The sequence below is a fragment of the Canis aureus genome, chromosome 7 (assembly GCF_053574225.1).
Source record: "Canis aureus isolate CA01 chromosome 7, VMU_Caureus_v.1.0, whole genome shotgun sequence".
Lineage (NCBI taxonomy): Eukaryota > Metazoa > Chordata > Mammalia > Carnivora > Canidae > Canis > Canis aureus.
Genome location: NC_135617.1, coordinates 57,537,051 through 57,554,349, shown reverse-complemented (window position 1 = coordinate 57,554,349; position 17,299 = coordinate 57,537,051). Strand labels below are relative to the sequence as shown.

The window sequence follows — 17,299 nt, the reverse complement described above, 5'->3', positions numbered from 1 at the left end:
CCGTGTCAGATCTGTCTCCAAGTCCTTTTGATCTGCTTCTCGTAGTATCTTTCACACGTGTTCCCTTTTCTCCTTTCCGATTTCCCTCGAGGGGCCAGGGCCAGTGATGGTCCATGGTGCTGGGCCTTCTCGCTGCTCTCCCTAGCACTGACTTCTGCGACTAATTCATGCGGCCACAACCATCTGCCTACTTTTCACTTCAGATCATTTCCATCCTTCCCTTCCCTGTGTCAGTCTGTCAGGTGATCTAGAGACTACTTCCTAGTGTAATCAGGACATAACTCTGGATGCATTATTCTTTCCCTCTGCTCCCCAGAAACCTCTGTGCTCCAACTGGCAGATCCACCCTTATTCTGGCCTCTGGCTCCTGGGTTTTTGTGTAGACTTCTCTTCCCTAATAGAGTTCTGAAATAGTTTTCCAAAAACACCAACTTTTATCTCATGGCATCTCTCCTCCTGCCTTCAGTGATTTTATGGGATTTTCTCTGTACCAGGGATATTTCAGGCTCTTTCAAATGCAATATTATTTTTATAAATAAATATTTGTTTTTAATGAAAACAAAAAACAAAAAAAAACCCCACAAATAAACCCCTAGATAACCCTAATAACATTTAAATAATATGGACATAATATTTGATCTTCTCAACAACCCTATAAAGTAATAACATATATATTTGTATGCGTATGTATGTCTCTGTGTGTGATATGTATGTGATATATATTAATACACATACATATACTTATATTTGTACACGTGTGTCTGTGTATCAAGGGCCCAGTGAAGCTATATAACGGACCAAAGTCACCTAGGAAGAAGTCCATAGTGCTCTGAGCACAAATGTGCGTGCAAAAGTAGATCCTACTTTTAAAGATGATTCTATCCCAAACCCTAAAAAGCCAATCCAGTATATCAAAAGGACATTCCTTTTGAGGATCCTCTTTCTCTTGGGAACTTTGTTTGTACCTTTCTGGTATTTCATACCCAGAAAGGGGGAAGGAACGTCTATGTGCAAGGGGATACCACCTTGAAAATAAAAACTGAATCCTATCCTCTCACTTAACTAACACACCAAATGGAACACAGACACCTCCGTGAGGCATCTGCAGGATGTAACTTTCCTGCTGGTTTCTTTCATAGGTTTCCTGGAGAGCGATGTTGTCTGATGTAACTTATCTGTGCTCTAGCGCCTGGTCTTTCCATGGCCATTTCTTACTTTGGTGATTTTGTAAAAGTACCAAGGCCAATCCATCTTCTGCAGATGAGGGGTTGAGTCATTAACACTTCCAAAATGACTCTAGAGGCCTAAGAGCACAGAGGATCATGTATAATAAATGGAAAAACATGTTTTTATGGTCATTTATCATTGTCGTGATTGTTTTTAATGAAAGCACATCTGGAAAATTTTGGAATGCCAAATCCTTAGATGTAGAAATGGTTTCCTCCCTGAAGGCTAACCTCTCATGATGTCACCGTGGGTCAGAAGCAGCTGGGCCTGGAAGTACAGAAAGACATTACTTTTACAACCGTATGGTCACCAACTGTCCCTGAGGAAGCTGGCAGCCAGAGCCCTGTAGGAGCCTGGAAGAAACCTGGAGCCAGAACTCACCCACAGATAGTTTGATTTTAAGAAGAAAAGTCTTTCAAAATACTGAACGGGAACATCTCCAGCTCTGTTCCTGTCATAGGGTGCAAGGGGACTCAGGGCTGGAGTAGATGTAATGATGCTTATTGAAAAGCATGGAAAGTGTGGTCTATGTGCTTCAGACAGCTTCAGGGAAGAAGGGGAGGAGGAGAGTGAGGCTCTATAAGGATATGAAACCAAGCCAAAACAGGAAAGAAAGGCAAAAGAAGAGAAAATGAGGGTATGACTTCCCAACAAACATTTTGACACCTTAATAAAATATGATCAAATTGTCATTTCAAGCAACTGGCAAAGTTGGATCAGGATGCTGCTCTGGAAGGAGCTCTCACAGAAACACCTTTACTCTGGCCTCAGGGAAAGCCTGCTCACCTTGACTCTTCTTGACTCTCTTAGGGTCAGCTTCTTGACTCTTTTAGAACCCAAGACTGAAAAAACCAAGCCACAGCACATCTGGACATGATTCAATCATAATCCTCAATGTTAAGAAGTTCTATCTTCTCCACAGTCAGTACAGACACTAAGGCAGCGGGCTTTTAGCGATAGGCACGTATCCTCAACTCACAAAGGGGTTTCTGTGACAGGGACATACACTCTCTTCATCTGTTCACTCATTTACTAAAAAGCTGGGCTCAATGCCAGGCTATAGAGATAAAGAGGGCTCAGAAGAACTCATGTCTCCTGGGGATGACAAACAGGAAGTAAAATCATTGCAGTGCATTGGGGCAAATCTTGTGCTATGGGGATGTAACAAGAGCAGTGGGAACACAGTGAAGCAGCCCCTCCCTGTCTGGAGAATCAATGGAAAGCCTGACATGGCAGGGGCCCACGTGAGCGGAGACTTAGGTTGGAGTCCCCCAGACCACAAAGTGGGGTGGTAGGTGGGACAGCGACCATGTGAAAGAAAACTGAAGAACAAGGGGGAAAAGCACATGGGGTCTGATAAGACTTGAACAGGTGATTGGATTTCCTCTCCAAGGCAGTTGGGAGCCCATGAAATATTTTATGCAGGGAAATAATGGAATCAGATAGGTGCTCTTCAGAGGTTACCATGAGGAAGTAGGGAGCTTAGGAGAGAGCCCTTGGGGACAGACTCTTCAGGATCTCAGGAGAGCAGTGAGGGAGGAAGTGAGGAGCTTATAACATGTTGCTAAGATCCATTTAATGTCAGTAGGGAGAGTAGGGAATGGAGTCCCCTTCGTAATTACTGCTGGAAATTAAACCCTGATGGGCTTGGAGACTAGATTATGTGGATCACAGGATTTGAAAAGTTATAGCAAATGTCATGTGATCGGACTTGCTAGAAAAGACTGCTCAGCAAAGAGTTTACATACCTGCTCGTTTTTCCCTTAGTGGCTCCTTCTCTGTTAGTTCATGTTCATGGAGAATCTGAAAGGACATTTTAGGAAACCTGTCAGTTAGTGGTAGAGATGTCTTTTTCCATAGCTTTCTGCTCACATGCCCCCCAAAGGAGCGGAGCTTAGGGCCGCGGGTCCCAGTGAGCATCTTGTGCCCTGTGGATGGCAGGTACTCTTTAATGTGAGCTGCTGTTCACTTTTTATAGATCACCCTTTTGACCCAGGAGCAGAACAAATCACCAGATTTGAGTTTCTGCGAGTTTCTGCAGTTTGAGTCAGGTCAAGAAATATAAATTATGGTGATCTTCATTTGTGCTCTCTCCCTTAGGCTGAGTCATTCCAGCGACCTCTTAGACAAGTCTCACGCCCTCTCCTCAGCACTCAGCCTGTCCCCACACCAATCTTCCTGCTGTATTAGGGCTGTCTAGATGATTCATGTTGAGAAATCATTTTATCCTCCTTCGGTCCTTTTTCTCCTGGATGTCACTTCCTGTGGCAGGGTCTGGGAGAGCTGGCTCTAGAGTCAGACTCCCTGGGTACAAGGCTGTGCCACTTACTAGCTGTGTGATCTTGAGGAACTTCTTGCTGAGCCAAAGTTTTCTTTTCGGTAAAATGGAACAATAATATTACTGGCCTTGTAGAACTATTATAAGAATTAAATGAACAGCCATGTGACACATAGCCCCTAATACAGTTGAATTGTATTGTATAGTATAATAGTTAAGAGCAAGGAATCTGCGGACATTGAGTCAAATCCTAGCTCTGCTATAAAATGACTGTGTGACCTTGGGCAAGTTATTTAACCTCTCTGTGTTTCAGGAGTCATCTATAATATAGGGATAAGAACAGCCTACCTCATGAGGTTGTCATAAGGATCAAATGATTAACAAACGTAAAGCACTGAGAATAGTGTGGTGACATGGTAAGTGCTATTTGGGGACCAGGCATCACACTGTTCTAGGGGCACCATTCACAGGAACTCCTTTGTCTACACACTGCCATTTACTTCAACTCTATAAAGCTCTTCTCCTGGAATCATGCAGCTTCTTTATTTAAGAACTAACTTTGAGGGCAGCCCTGGTGGCGCAGCGGTTTAGCGCCGCCTTCAGCCCAGGGTGTGATCCTGGAGAATCAGGATCGAGTCCCGGGATCGAGACCTGGGATCGAGTCCCACATTGGGCTTCCTGCGGGGAGCTTGCTTCTCCCTCTGCCTGTGTCTCTGCCTCTCTCTCTCTCTCTCTGAATAAATAAATAAATCTTTAAAAATAAAATAAAATAAAGAACTAACTTTGATTGGCTTTGCTGTTGGGATCATTGCCAATTCTGCAGCTGGTAACCACACCTTGACCTGACCTGGGCTCCCTAGCTCATCCCTACTAGGATGTGCTTCCCAATCCAAACTCCCTTCAAGGCTCAATAGAAGTGCCAGATAGCCCTACCTTCTGGGCTGTGTCCTTTACCATGAACTCCACATACCTATGAATACCACCCAAGACAGAGCTCCTTCTACCATCTGTGTGGTCTACCATTAGTTTCTAGTTATCTCTCATCAGAACGATATTAAAAAAATAATTCCTGAGATGTCTCCAACACCCCTGTGCCAGGTACTGCTACGTACTTGATGTGTGCTTTGGTATTTAATCCTCATGACCATCTAAGACATCGATACTATTATTACCCACATGTCACTTATGAGAAAGCACAGTTATAAAGAGGTCAAAGGACTTGCCTAAGCTCATGCAGCCTTTAAGGGCAAACCCAGGACTCAAACTCAGCCAGTCTGACTCTGGAGCCTGCATTTGTCCATACAGGCAACTAAGTGATCTTATCAGGAGATACCCCAGGAAACTGTGGTTGGCCTCCGTGACCCAGTCTCTTACTCAGTACCCTTTCTCTCTCTCTGTTGCCTCCTCCTATGCCCTCCTTCTTTTTAATGACAGTATTAACATCCATGAGGATCTGTAGAGGGGGTGTGTACCGGGCATTCATAAATGTTCTTGAAGTAACAAAGAGAGGAATGATGCATGGCAATTGGAATTTCAGAAGCCCAGTTGCTATTTTATTTGCAGTGGGCCTATTTTAGCCCCACTTAAATGCATGAGAACCAAAAAGGAGCAAAGTTAACGCATAGAGATGGTTCCTGTCCAGTTTCCCCTGGAGTCAGCTGGCTTTGGCTCTGTGCCTAGGCAGAAGGCAAGGGTCTTCTGCTGCTTTCCTGCCTCCATCCTCCCTGGGGCCTGAGGGCAGGGAAGGAGGAACCACCAGAAAGTGTTCTTGGTCCACTCTTCATGGGTTGTGATTAGGGGACTCAGCCTAGGAGAAGGTGACCACTGGCAGTCACTGTTGGGAAGCTCTCCAAGGTCTAGATTTCATTTTCTCCATTCTCCAGAAGGACTAAAGAATTAAGGGTAAAAATCAAAGTGCAGTCATTTCCCTCGTACATGGGATTTCCATCTGTGACCATAAAGATCACTTTCCTCAGCTCTCCCAATCCAACTTAGCAGGGCTGGGATATGGGGACAAAACCTGCCTCTTTAACATGAGGCCATCTTTTTTGAGAAACACTACTTTTTAACTACTTTCTGCATCCTGATGGTGATATCCGGAAGTGTCAGGGGACATGACTGCAAAGTGCTGCCCTGCAGCTTTGTCATCTACTACTTCTGTTGTCCATTGAGGATACACAATTTCTTGTGAGAATTACCTACTTTTTATTTTAAGCTGGGCCATCACTGGGACAAATGGAGGAAAGACACTGAAAGCAAATAAAGTCTCAGGGGAGCCCCCTGGTGGTGGTGGTGGTGGTAGTGGGGTGGTGGTGGTAGTGGTGAATATCCTTGGCCCTCCCAACTTTGAGGAGGTACAAAGAAAGGGTTTGCCAGGACATGGGGCCTGGATTTCAACAAGGCAAATGCTAGAGTCACACCCAGCACTGAATCCCACCACCTCCTCTTCTTTGTAGTTGGAAAAGTCATTCACTCATCCTAAGACTCAGTTTCTTACATTATGGAAAGTAATGTTCTGAGGCATACCAGATGCTTGTAGAGTTTTGGCAGCGGTGTGTGTCTGTGTTTTGCAGCCAGCCTGGGGTCACTAGGGGCTATCCTTGCCCTCCTTAGTTCTCATGTGACCCCAGTTCAGGGACCTTTGTGACTCTGGCACTTAACTTTTCTCTCAAACGTTGGGTGCTGAGGAGAACTCGCAGGGGAGCATGGATCTTGCCAGATGAAATAGTTATTTCAGACAAGAAAACAGAACCTCCAGGGGGCCTCCCTCTGCTCGTCCATGTAGAGGTACCCAGATGAGCAGCTGAGGACAATGGCCATCTCTGTCCAAAGAGGATTTCCTGATGGCCAAGTCTCAGCCAGAAGACACAAGGTCACCAATTTCAGGAAATGCCCCACCTTTTGGGCATGATGACTTTCAAATAATTGTGTATGGAGGGAAGAGATGGCCTAAAGAGGACGTGAACAATCAGGATTGAGAGGTGGCATGTTATGGGCAGAAAACATAATCCCAGAGAAAAGGATGACAAACAAGGTAATCACCAAAGGCCCCCAGAGGTCGCCAAACCTCACTCCTCCTCACCAAGGTACTGTCACTCAGTCCTCTTTTTTTCTTGACCTGGAATCCCCGATTTAACAACTTTGCTTCTGGTTAGATCAATTGTCTCAGCAACGATCAGAATACTAACCTGGGTTTATTTGTACTAGTGTAGGACAAATAACCAACAAATCTGAAGGGCTTGCCGTACACTAGCCACTGTGCCAAGGACATACATGTCCATGCATGAGACTTTCTAATCCTCACGATAAACCAGTGAAGGAGATACTATTTATTCTCATATTATGTAGGGGAGACAGGTTCAAGGAGATGAAGAAACTTGAAATTTCCAAAGCTAACCAGAGCTGGGATTCAGATTCAGCCATGAGGTTGAGGTTGAGAGTCTACATCCTTGCTCTTCAAAATGCAGTCACTGGAGCAGGAACAAAGGTGATTTGTCAGAAATGCCACATCTAGGCCCCACCCCAGACTTCCTAAGCTGAAATCTGTATCTTAGTAAGGTGTGCAGATGGGTTAAGGCACACGAAGTTTGAGAGGCTCCATTATTGCACTTTTAAAGCCCATCCCCTCATATTTGCACCCATGCATGCTCATAGCCATGTTATCCAGAATAGCCTAGAAATGAAAGCAACCCAAGCATCCATGAATGGATACATGATAAACAAAATGTGGGATGTGCGTACAATGGATCATTATTTGAACTTAAGAAAGGAAGGAAATTCGCACGCCTATTACAACAGAGGTAAATTTTTAGGGCATTATGCTAAGTGAAGTAGGTTAGTCACGTAAAGGCAAATACTTTAGGATTCCACTTACATGAGGTACTTAAAGTAGTTGAGGTCATAGAAAGTAAAATAGCGGTTGCTAGGAGCTGGGGGAAGGTGAGGATGGGAAGCTGTTGTTGAATAGGTATAGATTTTCAGTTTCGCAAAGTGAAAAGTCCTGCAGCCTGGTTGCATGGTAATGTGGCTCTATTTAACACTAACAAACTATACACTTAAAAATGGTTGAGACCGTAAATTGTATGCATGTTTATCACAATAATTTTTAAAAGCTCATCATCACAAGTTGCATTTAAAATGATAGGTGATGTTGGCAAATTGAATTTAAAGAAAATATTTTTAAAAATAAAATAAAATAGTAGAAGGGAACTGAGTGGCAGCTTAGGGCAGTATAAGCTGATGAGGCAGGTTCAAGTTCATCTCTCCAGTGAGGGGTATCTTATGCCTTTGGGTTGTATGAAGATACCATATTTCAAAGGCAGATGTAGAGAGCAAAAGTGGGACCCTTTGGGGTGGTGGTAGGAGTTTCCAGGAGATGGAGTGTGAACTCTATCAGCAGCCTTGGAAAGTCACTGACATATCCACTGACCAGCCTATGCGCTCCCCAGATGGATGGAGGAGCTTTGTTAGGGCCACTACAGTGAGGACCAAGCTGGAATAGCAAGAGGGCAAAGCTATGGCCATGAATGCTAGGAAACTCTGGAGCAAAGGTACAGCTGACCCCATTGCTCAGATCATCTCATGCTTGGGCTTTCCCGCTACAGGTCTGAGTAACTAGAGCTCCACACTGACCCTGCAAATTCACAGGAAGTATAATATTTCTCTCCTATTTATTTGAACAAGCTGCTGCATCTGGTCACAGAAGGTGAACTCCACACTGGAGTTTGGGAAAAGAGACACATGGTATATAGCTCCCGAATCATGAGAGAAATAATGAAAAAGACAAAAAAAAAAAAAAATTGAGGTCAAATGAAAGACATAAAAACAGAAAAGAGGGAAGAGGTGCATAAAGTTATAAAACAAAATCCTAAAAGTAAAATGAAGCATCTTATATATGACATTAAATGTGAATAAATTTATGCTCCCCTAATCAAAGTCAGATTTACTCAGGTATGGTTTAAAAGAAAAAAAAAAAAAAAACTTCAAGCACATGTTGTTTACAAGAGAACCATTAACACATTAAGGGCTCCGCAAAAAAACAAGAAACAAAGGTCAGGCAAACATATAAATAAAAACTGGATTGGGGGCGCCTGGGTGGCCCAGTAGGTTGAGTATCCAACTCTTAGTTCTGGCTCAGGTCATGATTTTTAGTTGTGAGATTGAGTCCTGAGTTGGGCTCTCACCGAGTGCAGATTCTGCTTAAGATTCTCTTCCCACTCCCTTTGTCCCTTCTCTGCTCATGCTGTTTCTAAGTAATAAATATCTTACAAAAAACCCAGGTTTGATCATTGAAATAGATGACAAAGAATTAAAACAGAAAGCAGAAAGCAAAGCAAAAAGCAACATTCTATAATGCCAAAAGCTACTAATGAAGCTCTAACAATAGTGATAGACTGAATAAAACAGCACTTAAATATCTTTTAAAAAAATCAGTAGCAAAAGATGCTACAAATAAATAATAGCAAAAAAAAAATGTGTCAGGCACTGTTCTAAGGCACCTAACAAATATTATCTGAACAAATTCTAGCAAACAGGAAATCAATACTTTTATCATCATTCTACAGATGAAGAAACGGAGACACAGAATTACGTCATTTTCCCAAGATTTCATAACTAATAACATGCCCTGTCTCTGGTGCCCGGAGTGGTGTCAGGGAAGGAATAAATACTAATTTCCATATGGAATAAGGGAATATTTCTCACCCACTTTCATTAAGCTAATCTCCCATTAACTTCTCAAGACAAGACAAAACTACCTGGAATATTTTGTCAGCAAAATATTTAAATGACATCTATGGCCCTTTCAGCTCTATCAGTCTGTGACTGTGACACACACACATACACACACAGTCACACTAATACCTTGTGAAATGTGTTCTAGTGTGATGCTCAAGTTTAAATGCATTCTTTGAGAACATGTCTCCTGACCCACCCTCAAAATCTGCCTTATAGTCATTGTTCTCAGTTTCAGAGTGGGGTTTCAGGTTTAAAGGTGGCCATTTATTTAAGGAAAGAGGCTGAAGGATGTTCCCTCGACCACCACTGATGCCAGAGTATGGTAAGTTATAGCAAAGTAGACACACGACATCCATTTATGTTCACCACTCCACCCCCACATTTGCAACATTTTCTCAAAGGCCCTAAAAAAATTTCTAAAGCAATTTCCGTCTCTGACATTCCCAGGAAATCAGAAAAATCTGACAAGGAAAAATATAGCAGACATGGGTGTACTCACCAAAGGATGAACAATAGATTCTAAATTCAAGTTCAGTGTAGCTTGGGAAAAATAAATCACAATAAGCATGAAGCACAATGTGGTTCTCCTTGGGGATTTCATTTCTTTAGGATTGAGTTGCTTTGCCTGAAATGTAAATATGACAGTTTAGAGACAGAAGAATTTGTTTATCAAACATAGAACCAGTAAACCCTGTTTAGAAAGTCACACGGCAAAAGGAGGAGGACAGAAGGAGCATCAAAGTATCAAATTTAGAGAATATTCTCTCCTCCAGGCCGGAGGCTGACAATATGGTCAGGAAGGATGAGGGTTGGGAAGGCCCTGTACAGAGGACAAAGATAGCAGATGTTTGGGTACCTTTCCTATATATATATGGAGAAGGAGAGACAGAATGAAAGAGAAAGGAGAAAGAGGGGAGGGTACAACGCAGGAAAAAGAGGAAAAGCTACAGAGCAAGAAATACTTCAAACATCGTGATCCAGTACACAAAATAAATGAACAAAAGGATCCAGAGTACAATACCTACCTTTGCTACATACAACGCACTCATATTTTCAATTCAATCTTAACCTATCTTGCCCTATCTTTCCTTTTAATTTTGGTAGCAACCCATTAAATTGACCTCCTGATGCATATTGATGGACTATGACCCATTAGTATGAAAACTCCTGGACTTAGTCATAAAAATATAGGTTGTATTTTACAGTCTTTTATAGAACTACGGTGCATAACATAGAATATTCATATAATATGTTCCATCTAATGCACTGATAAGATGCTGGTGATTTCTGATTCCTACATCTTTATAATGCTGGCGATTAAGGTGAAGTTTTTGGTGACTGGATTAATCATTGCTGCATTTAAAAAGTCAAGTATCACATTGCATCATCCCAACCCTCAAGGGTCTGGGGACCCAGACAAACCACTTTGTACATATTCCTTTCCTCACTTTTTTATGTCCATGTATTTTTGTGAAAAAGAGCACTACATCAAGAGGCCAAAAGATACAGATTAAGATCCAAGATCACCGTAAACTGTGTATCCTTGGGTAAGTCACTTATCTTCACTGAGTCTGATACTCCCCACCCATGAAATGAGGATAGTTTTACCTCCTCTAATTTTCTCACAGACTCTCCTGAGACTTAGATGATTAAAGCCATGAAGAGTCAAAGGGGTGCAGGCTGGTCATTAGTGGAGTCCAGAGGGCGGCCATCAGGAAGGGCAGGCCTTGGCCCAGGCAGTGCGGGGTGAGCCAGGGGACCGTGGCCAGGATAATGCACAGATGGTAGCCAAGACTTACATGCCAGGGAGAATTGTGTTTCAATCACCAGCTGCCGGCTGCCTCCTTTTCCTCTTCCCCAGTGGAAAAGAGAGAAGCATAAGGCCCTGGAAAACTGACCCAATTTGCAGATCTGGCAATCAAATACATTTTTAAAATTCTGCAACTCAATGACTTTCAGAAAACGCTTTGCAATTTAGGTTACGAGAATAGATATCTCAACCAGATGCATCTGCTGTAGGGCACTCATAGCAACCAGTTCTTTGTTCAAAGGGAACAGGCTTTTGTGAGCACTAAGCAGACTGAGCCTGGTGATAACAACTGCTCCTGGGACGAATTGAGTACAAAGGGGGCAATTTAACCTGTTCAGGCCCACCTTAGTGCACTCTACTACCTGGTTCCAGATAGAGGCAGTTAGTCAAGAGGATGAGACATAGTAGCTGAATGGTTAATGAACTTCCTTTGACAAGTGACAGCCAGGAAGGAACCCAGGTGTTAGAGGGTCTAGAGCTGACTCCATATCCTTTCTACCATTTCCCACTGTTGGCCTTGTGGTCAGAATTAGTAAGAATTATAATATCCCCAAATGGTCCTGTCTGGCCCTTTTGTATAGGCCACTGGCCAATACTACCCACTGGCCCCATCTTTCCCCAGCCTCCCTAGGGACAGTTCTTGATTAAATTAACACTCTTCTCTTTGTTGACCTATTTAGTGACAACAAACTCACAAGTCAATAGCGGTGTAGAAGGGACCCTACTGTGGGGAAGGGAACTTTCTCTGGAGGCAGGAGAATGGGAACTGGTACATAGTCATCTCTTGTACAGTTAGGGTGAAGGTTGGGTTCTCCACTTGACAGGAGAATGCCACCTTGTTGACAGAAAGGTAATATTAAAAATATTTGACAACCAGTTTGGTTTGGGCCTGGCCAAGATACCAGCTGAAGATCAATTCTTTTGGTGTTCCTACATTTTGTTGGATACCTGAAGACAAAATGCCTTTACCTATATCAATAATCTTTCATTAACCCTCCGGCTTACAGCTGTGAGGAAGCCAGTGGAGGCAGTTTAACTTGGCTAATGGTGAAAAAAAAATCTAAATTCACCCAATTAAAGGCAGGGAGTAGAACCCCAGAATCAAGGCACTATATATTCAGTAGAGTCCCTTTGATTGCAAATCCCCTAGAAGTTCATATGCACTCTACATTCCTGGATGAAATGGCCAACAATAGCCAAGAAGCACAGAGACAAACAGGCAGAGAGGAAAGAAAATTATCTCCTGTCGTTCTCAATTTCTTTCTCTTTTTAAGTCCTAAATCCTGGATAGTCTCTATTAAAACTCAGCAACATGAATGAGCTGGCTGTGTCTTAGAAAAAGCTGGGAAATATGATCTCATGCTCAGCACAAACCCTGGGGTGATGGGCCACTTCCGGATCTTCTCTGACCCTATTTTCCTGTCTGTGAAGTTAGAAGACGAGGAGAGGGAAGTCAAGCGTCCTGACATCATATGCCAGGAATAAGTCCTCAGGATTCCCAGCAGCACTGCATTTATTTGCAGGATGGGGGTCTGGCTTCCTTGAAGCAGTCCCATAATGACGTTATCTTGAGGAGTGATTATGTGTCAGGAACTGCCACTGCAAGACCGACCTGAAACGGACCAAGGACCTGTTCTCCCACATCTTAGGAACCACCAGTGCTTAAAATCAACTGCTTTCCTGGAAAGCTTTCATCAGCCCCGACTTGCCCAGACTTTGGGGTAGAGGGGAAGCAAGTGGGCTTGGGTGCCTTTGCAAGGTTAGAAGCATGGTCACAAAATAGCCACCTCTGTGAGGTCTGATCCCCCAATGTCATCATCAAGTTGTGATTGCCAGCTCCATCTGAGTAGGGCAACAGTGAGGTTCATTCTGGAAAGGATTAATTTCCTAAGCTCTACACAGCTCTGCCTTTTCATGCTCTCTGGTTTCCTTAGCCCCTCTCCCCTTGGGACCCTCGCCTGGATACTCTTCTGGATCCTCTTGAGGAAGAGGAAGGCGGGGTGACAATGTGAACGCACACTTGCTCAGTCTCTCAACTGGTGCGTCCTCCTGCCTCCAGCCCAGGGCTCTACTCCCTACCCTAGCCCAGCACACAGTCCCTCCCCTTAGCATTGCCTAGAGAAGAATTTCCCTGGAGTGTTTGTGCATCGTCTCCTTCAGTGGTTCTTATCTCTGGCTGTACATCAGAACCATCAGCTGAGGAGTTTCTTTTTTTTTTCTTCATTTGCTTATATGTTGTTTTAAAATCACCATAGGCCAATTGAATTAGAACTTCTGGGGTTTGGGAGTCAATATTCTGCATCCATCTGAGCTGTTTCTGATGCATAGGGAGGTTTGAGGTCTGCAGATCTGTATGTTCAACAATCTATTGCTCTTTCCACATTCCCCTGCACTGCACTCTGGTACCTTCCATCACTGGCCTATAGCTTTCTCTGCTAAAGAAACTATGTAGAACCCGAAGCTCAAAGGGATGCATTTAGGAAGCAATCAGTCAATGGTGAATGAATGAATGGATTAATGGAAGTGTGGGCTCTGAAGTGTTCCACCTCATAGCTTGTTTGTTTTTTTGAGGGGGGGCGGCAGAGGGAGAGGGAGAGAATCTTAACCAGGCTCAATGTTGAGCATGGAGCCCAACACGGGGCTCAATCTCACAACCCGGAGATCATGACCTGAGCCAAAATCAAACTCAGGCACCCCCTACCCAATAGTTTTTGATACAATCCAATAGACAAGTCTGTTACTTGAGATTGTATTTTATGTCTTATCTAGTATCAAATATGTTGCACGCTTATGTGCTGACAAATACAGTGTTTTCTGCAGCCCCCAAATTGTGCTTTGCCAACACAAATGGACATGAGTCATGGTCCTTGCCCCCAGGAAGCTCTCAGTTTCATTGGGAAGGCACCAAACATAGATTGAAAAACGTCAAAGTAAAAACCACTATGTACTGAATGTCTACTATGTACCAAGCACAGTGCTGAGTGCAGTAAATATGTTAGCTCACTTAGTTTGCTTCTCACAATGATACTGTGTGGTAGGTATTTTTATCCTAATTCATAGATGAGAAAATGAAGGCCCTGAGAGGTTGCAGACTTTGCTCAGGACACACAGCTAGTAACTAACAGAGCCAGATCCACCCCCAAGTGAGATGCAGTGTGCAAGTGATAAGCCAGCCTGAAACTGAGGATGGGGGCAAAGCAGGGTGAATTTGGGAGTGGCCAGACTCTGAAGGATGGGTGATGCTTTAACATAAAATGGAGAAAGAAAAGAGAACCTCAGGTAAAGTAGAACAGCATAAGCAGAGGGAACAAAAGGAGCCCAAGGGTGAGGTTTAGCTGTCCCCTGAGCCCTCCGTGGAAGTTCCCTTGAGCAGCTTGCCCAACCACTGTGACGTAGGCTTGGCCATGGTCCTCAGGAGGGCATTGTTCTCCCAAATAATTACTGGCACCAAAGAAGGCAGAGCTATTTTTGCTGTGGCTTGGAAAGAGAATTTGGTGGCAGTAGAGCTCAGGTGATTCCCTCATTCCTGTAGTAGACTAGAGTGGAAAGAGCACCAGCTTTAGCAGAACAGGCTTGTGTTCTGATTCCAGCTCCACCACTCAGTAACCACAGGTGAGACACTTCACCCCACCAAGCCTCAGTTTGCTGATATGAATGACAAGGATCACAGCACCCACCCTGCAGCATTTGCTGCAGGCATTAGAGATCGTGCCCACAAAGCACAAAAGGGCCTGGTCATCGCTGGAATTTGTTATGGGTCGAGTTGTGTCCCTCCAAAATTGATACCTTGAAGTCTAACCCCAGTTCCTCAGAATGTGACCTTATTTGAAGACACAGTTTTTAAACAAGTAATTAAGTTAAAATGAGGTCATTACCATGGGCCCTCATCCAGTATGATCAGTGGCCTTCTAGGAAAAGGAGATTAGGACTCAAACAGATGCCGAAGAAGGACCATGCAAAAATTCCAGAGGAAGATGACCATCTACCAGCCCAAGAGAGAGGCCTCTGAAGAAATCACCCCTGCTGATATGTTGATCTCTGATTCTCACCTGTAGAACTGTGACAAAAGAGATTTCTCTAAACTGTGAAACCACCCAGTCTGTGTTCCAGGTATACAATGCTAAGCTTTCTCCAAGGATCATGTCATTTAACCCCCTTGATGATCCTGTGGTACCATTCAATGTTCTCTACTTTTCAGAGGTAGAAACGGAAAGTTAGAAGAAGGAGTAACTCACCAAGGCCACAGAGCTGACACACAGTAGTGACAAAATTATAAGCTAAGCAGTCAATTCCTTTGGGGAAGATGTACCATTTGGGTTACAAGGCCTTCCTGGTGGAATACTGACAGGAATAAATGGGAAACTTTCTCTGTATGGACACTCGATCAGGCAACTGGGACTATGAGTTCTAGCCTCACTCTGCCACTAACCACTTGTGTGATCTGGGGCAAGTCCCTTTATCTTTCAGGTCTCAACTGTGTTATCAGCAAAGGCAGAGAGTTGACTTCACTCAGTATGGGAGTTGGCCTCTGAAGTCCCATGAATGTTCAAAGAGCCTAAAAATTCTCATGTTTATTTCAAAGGCAAGGTAACCTCACTTTGCCTTCTGAGCCTAACCATAACTCTCTCTTATATTTATTCCACCCACCTCTGACTTACTATATGGTTCAGGTCTTCATTGCCTCTCACTGGCATCACTACAATGGCTTCTGTCTACATGGATACGAGATTAATTTTCTGGAAGTACCTTCTCACACAGTATTCCCTGTTCAGTTCCTCATTGCTTTTAGAATAGAAGCAATTGTTTTCTTTGATACTCCAGGCCTTCCATGGCTGGGATTTTATATTCCAGAGCAAGCATCTTTAATAAGCATCAATTAGATTTTCAAGATGGTTGATTTTTTAGCATTTCATCATTTCAAATCAAGGTGGTTGATTTTTCACAATTGAAAATGGTGTAAGAGATTTTCCAGTGTTCATGCAAAACTAAAGATGCAAAAAAAAATCTTTGAGAATTAATCTTGGCAGTGGGGAGAGGCAGTTATTACCGTCAAACTATTTTCAATGCTTGGCAAAACCAAAATAATCCTGCCATTTACTTGATTTGGTAACCTCCATCTTTCCCTGCTCCTGGGACTCCGGATAATCACCACATATTCAAATTCTATCCATCCTTCAATGACAAGACAAAAGGTGGCCTCCAGGCTGGAGTTTGTTGATCTGTCCAGCTATAAATAGTCTCTACTTCCTCTGCCACCCACTTAATCTAGGCCCTTAACCTTCCTCCTTGTGTTATATTTATTGTTCTAAGTATATTATGGAGCAATTCTATTTATTCCCTTACCATGTATCCATTTCTGTATTCATTCACTGCACAAGCGTTGATTAAATCCTGCTAAGTGCCAGGCGCTCTGCTAGGTGCAGGGAAAGAGACAGGAAACCAAGGAATGATCCCTGTCTCCATGGAGCTTAGAGTCTAATGGCATAGATGAGCATCACTGAAGAATCAGGTACACAATTCATTGTTTCACTATGACTGTGAAAGCGTGACCAAGGAGAATAATCAGAACACTACTCTGTTATTGAGCACTTACTATGTGCCAGGCACCGAGCTGAGCATTTACTGTTTAAATCTTCTAATCCTCACAGCAATTCCAGTGCAGGGGTTTTAGTATGATATGTAATGAACAGCACGCTATCAAATAGATTGAGCCGCAGAATGGTTAAATATTTTGCTCCAAGTCGCACAGCTAGTAACTGCCAGAGCCAGAATGTGAGCCAGAGAAATCTAACTTCAGAGCCCATCCTTTGAGCTACCGTGCTGAACTGTCTAGTAAAGTCTAATTAACAGAGGGACATGACCTAGTTCTGGGGATCTGTGGAAGGTATCCTGGAGGAAGTGCTTAACTGAACTGAAATCTGAAGTGTGAGTTGCAATTAACTGAAAACAAAAGAGAGTTCAGAGGGAGAGGAACATGAGGGTTCCAGGCAGAAAGAAGATCATGCGCAAAGGTCCTGAGGTAGAAAAATGTATGGAACATTCAAGGATTGGCAAATGGGCCAGAGTGCCTAGAATACCAAAAGGAACCAGGGGCTGGATATGAGAGGGCTGCTGAGGTGAGCAGGCACCAGGGCAGGCAGGTACTTGCAACCATAGGAGTGGTGAGATTGATTAGGAAGACAGTAGAGACAGTAGAGATGACATTCTAGGACTGAGGCCCACAGAGTTCCAACAACCAGAGGTCCTAT

At 43.5% G+C, this 17,299-nt stretch overlaps 1 protein-coding gene across 7 annotated transcripts in view; it reads right to left on the bottom strand.

The window, feature by feature from the left end:
* Positions 1 to 17,299, bottom strand: part of ADGRF5 (adhesion G protein-coupled receptor F5) — a 102,509-nt gene that overhangs the window by 47,265 nt on the left and 37,945 nt on the right. For all 7 annotated transcript variants that reach the window (XM_077903742.1, XM_077903743.1, XM_077903745.1 and 4 more), the window contains 2 exons: positions 9,741 to 9,866; positions 2,976 to 3,030 (listed from right to left, as the gene is read on the bottom strand). In XM_077903742.1, the coding sequence (XP_077759868.1) occupies positions 2,976 to 3,030; positions 9,741 to 9,842 (157 nt within the window). In that variant the 5' untranslated portion in view covers positions 9,843 to 9,866. The remainder of the gene's footprint in view (positions 1 to 2,975; positions 3,031 to 9,740; positions 9,867 to 17,299) is intronic.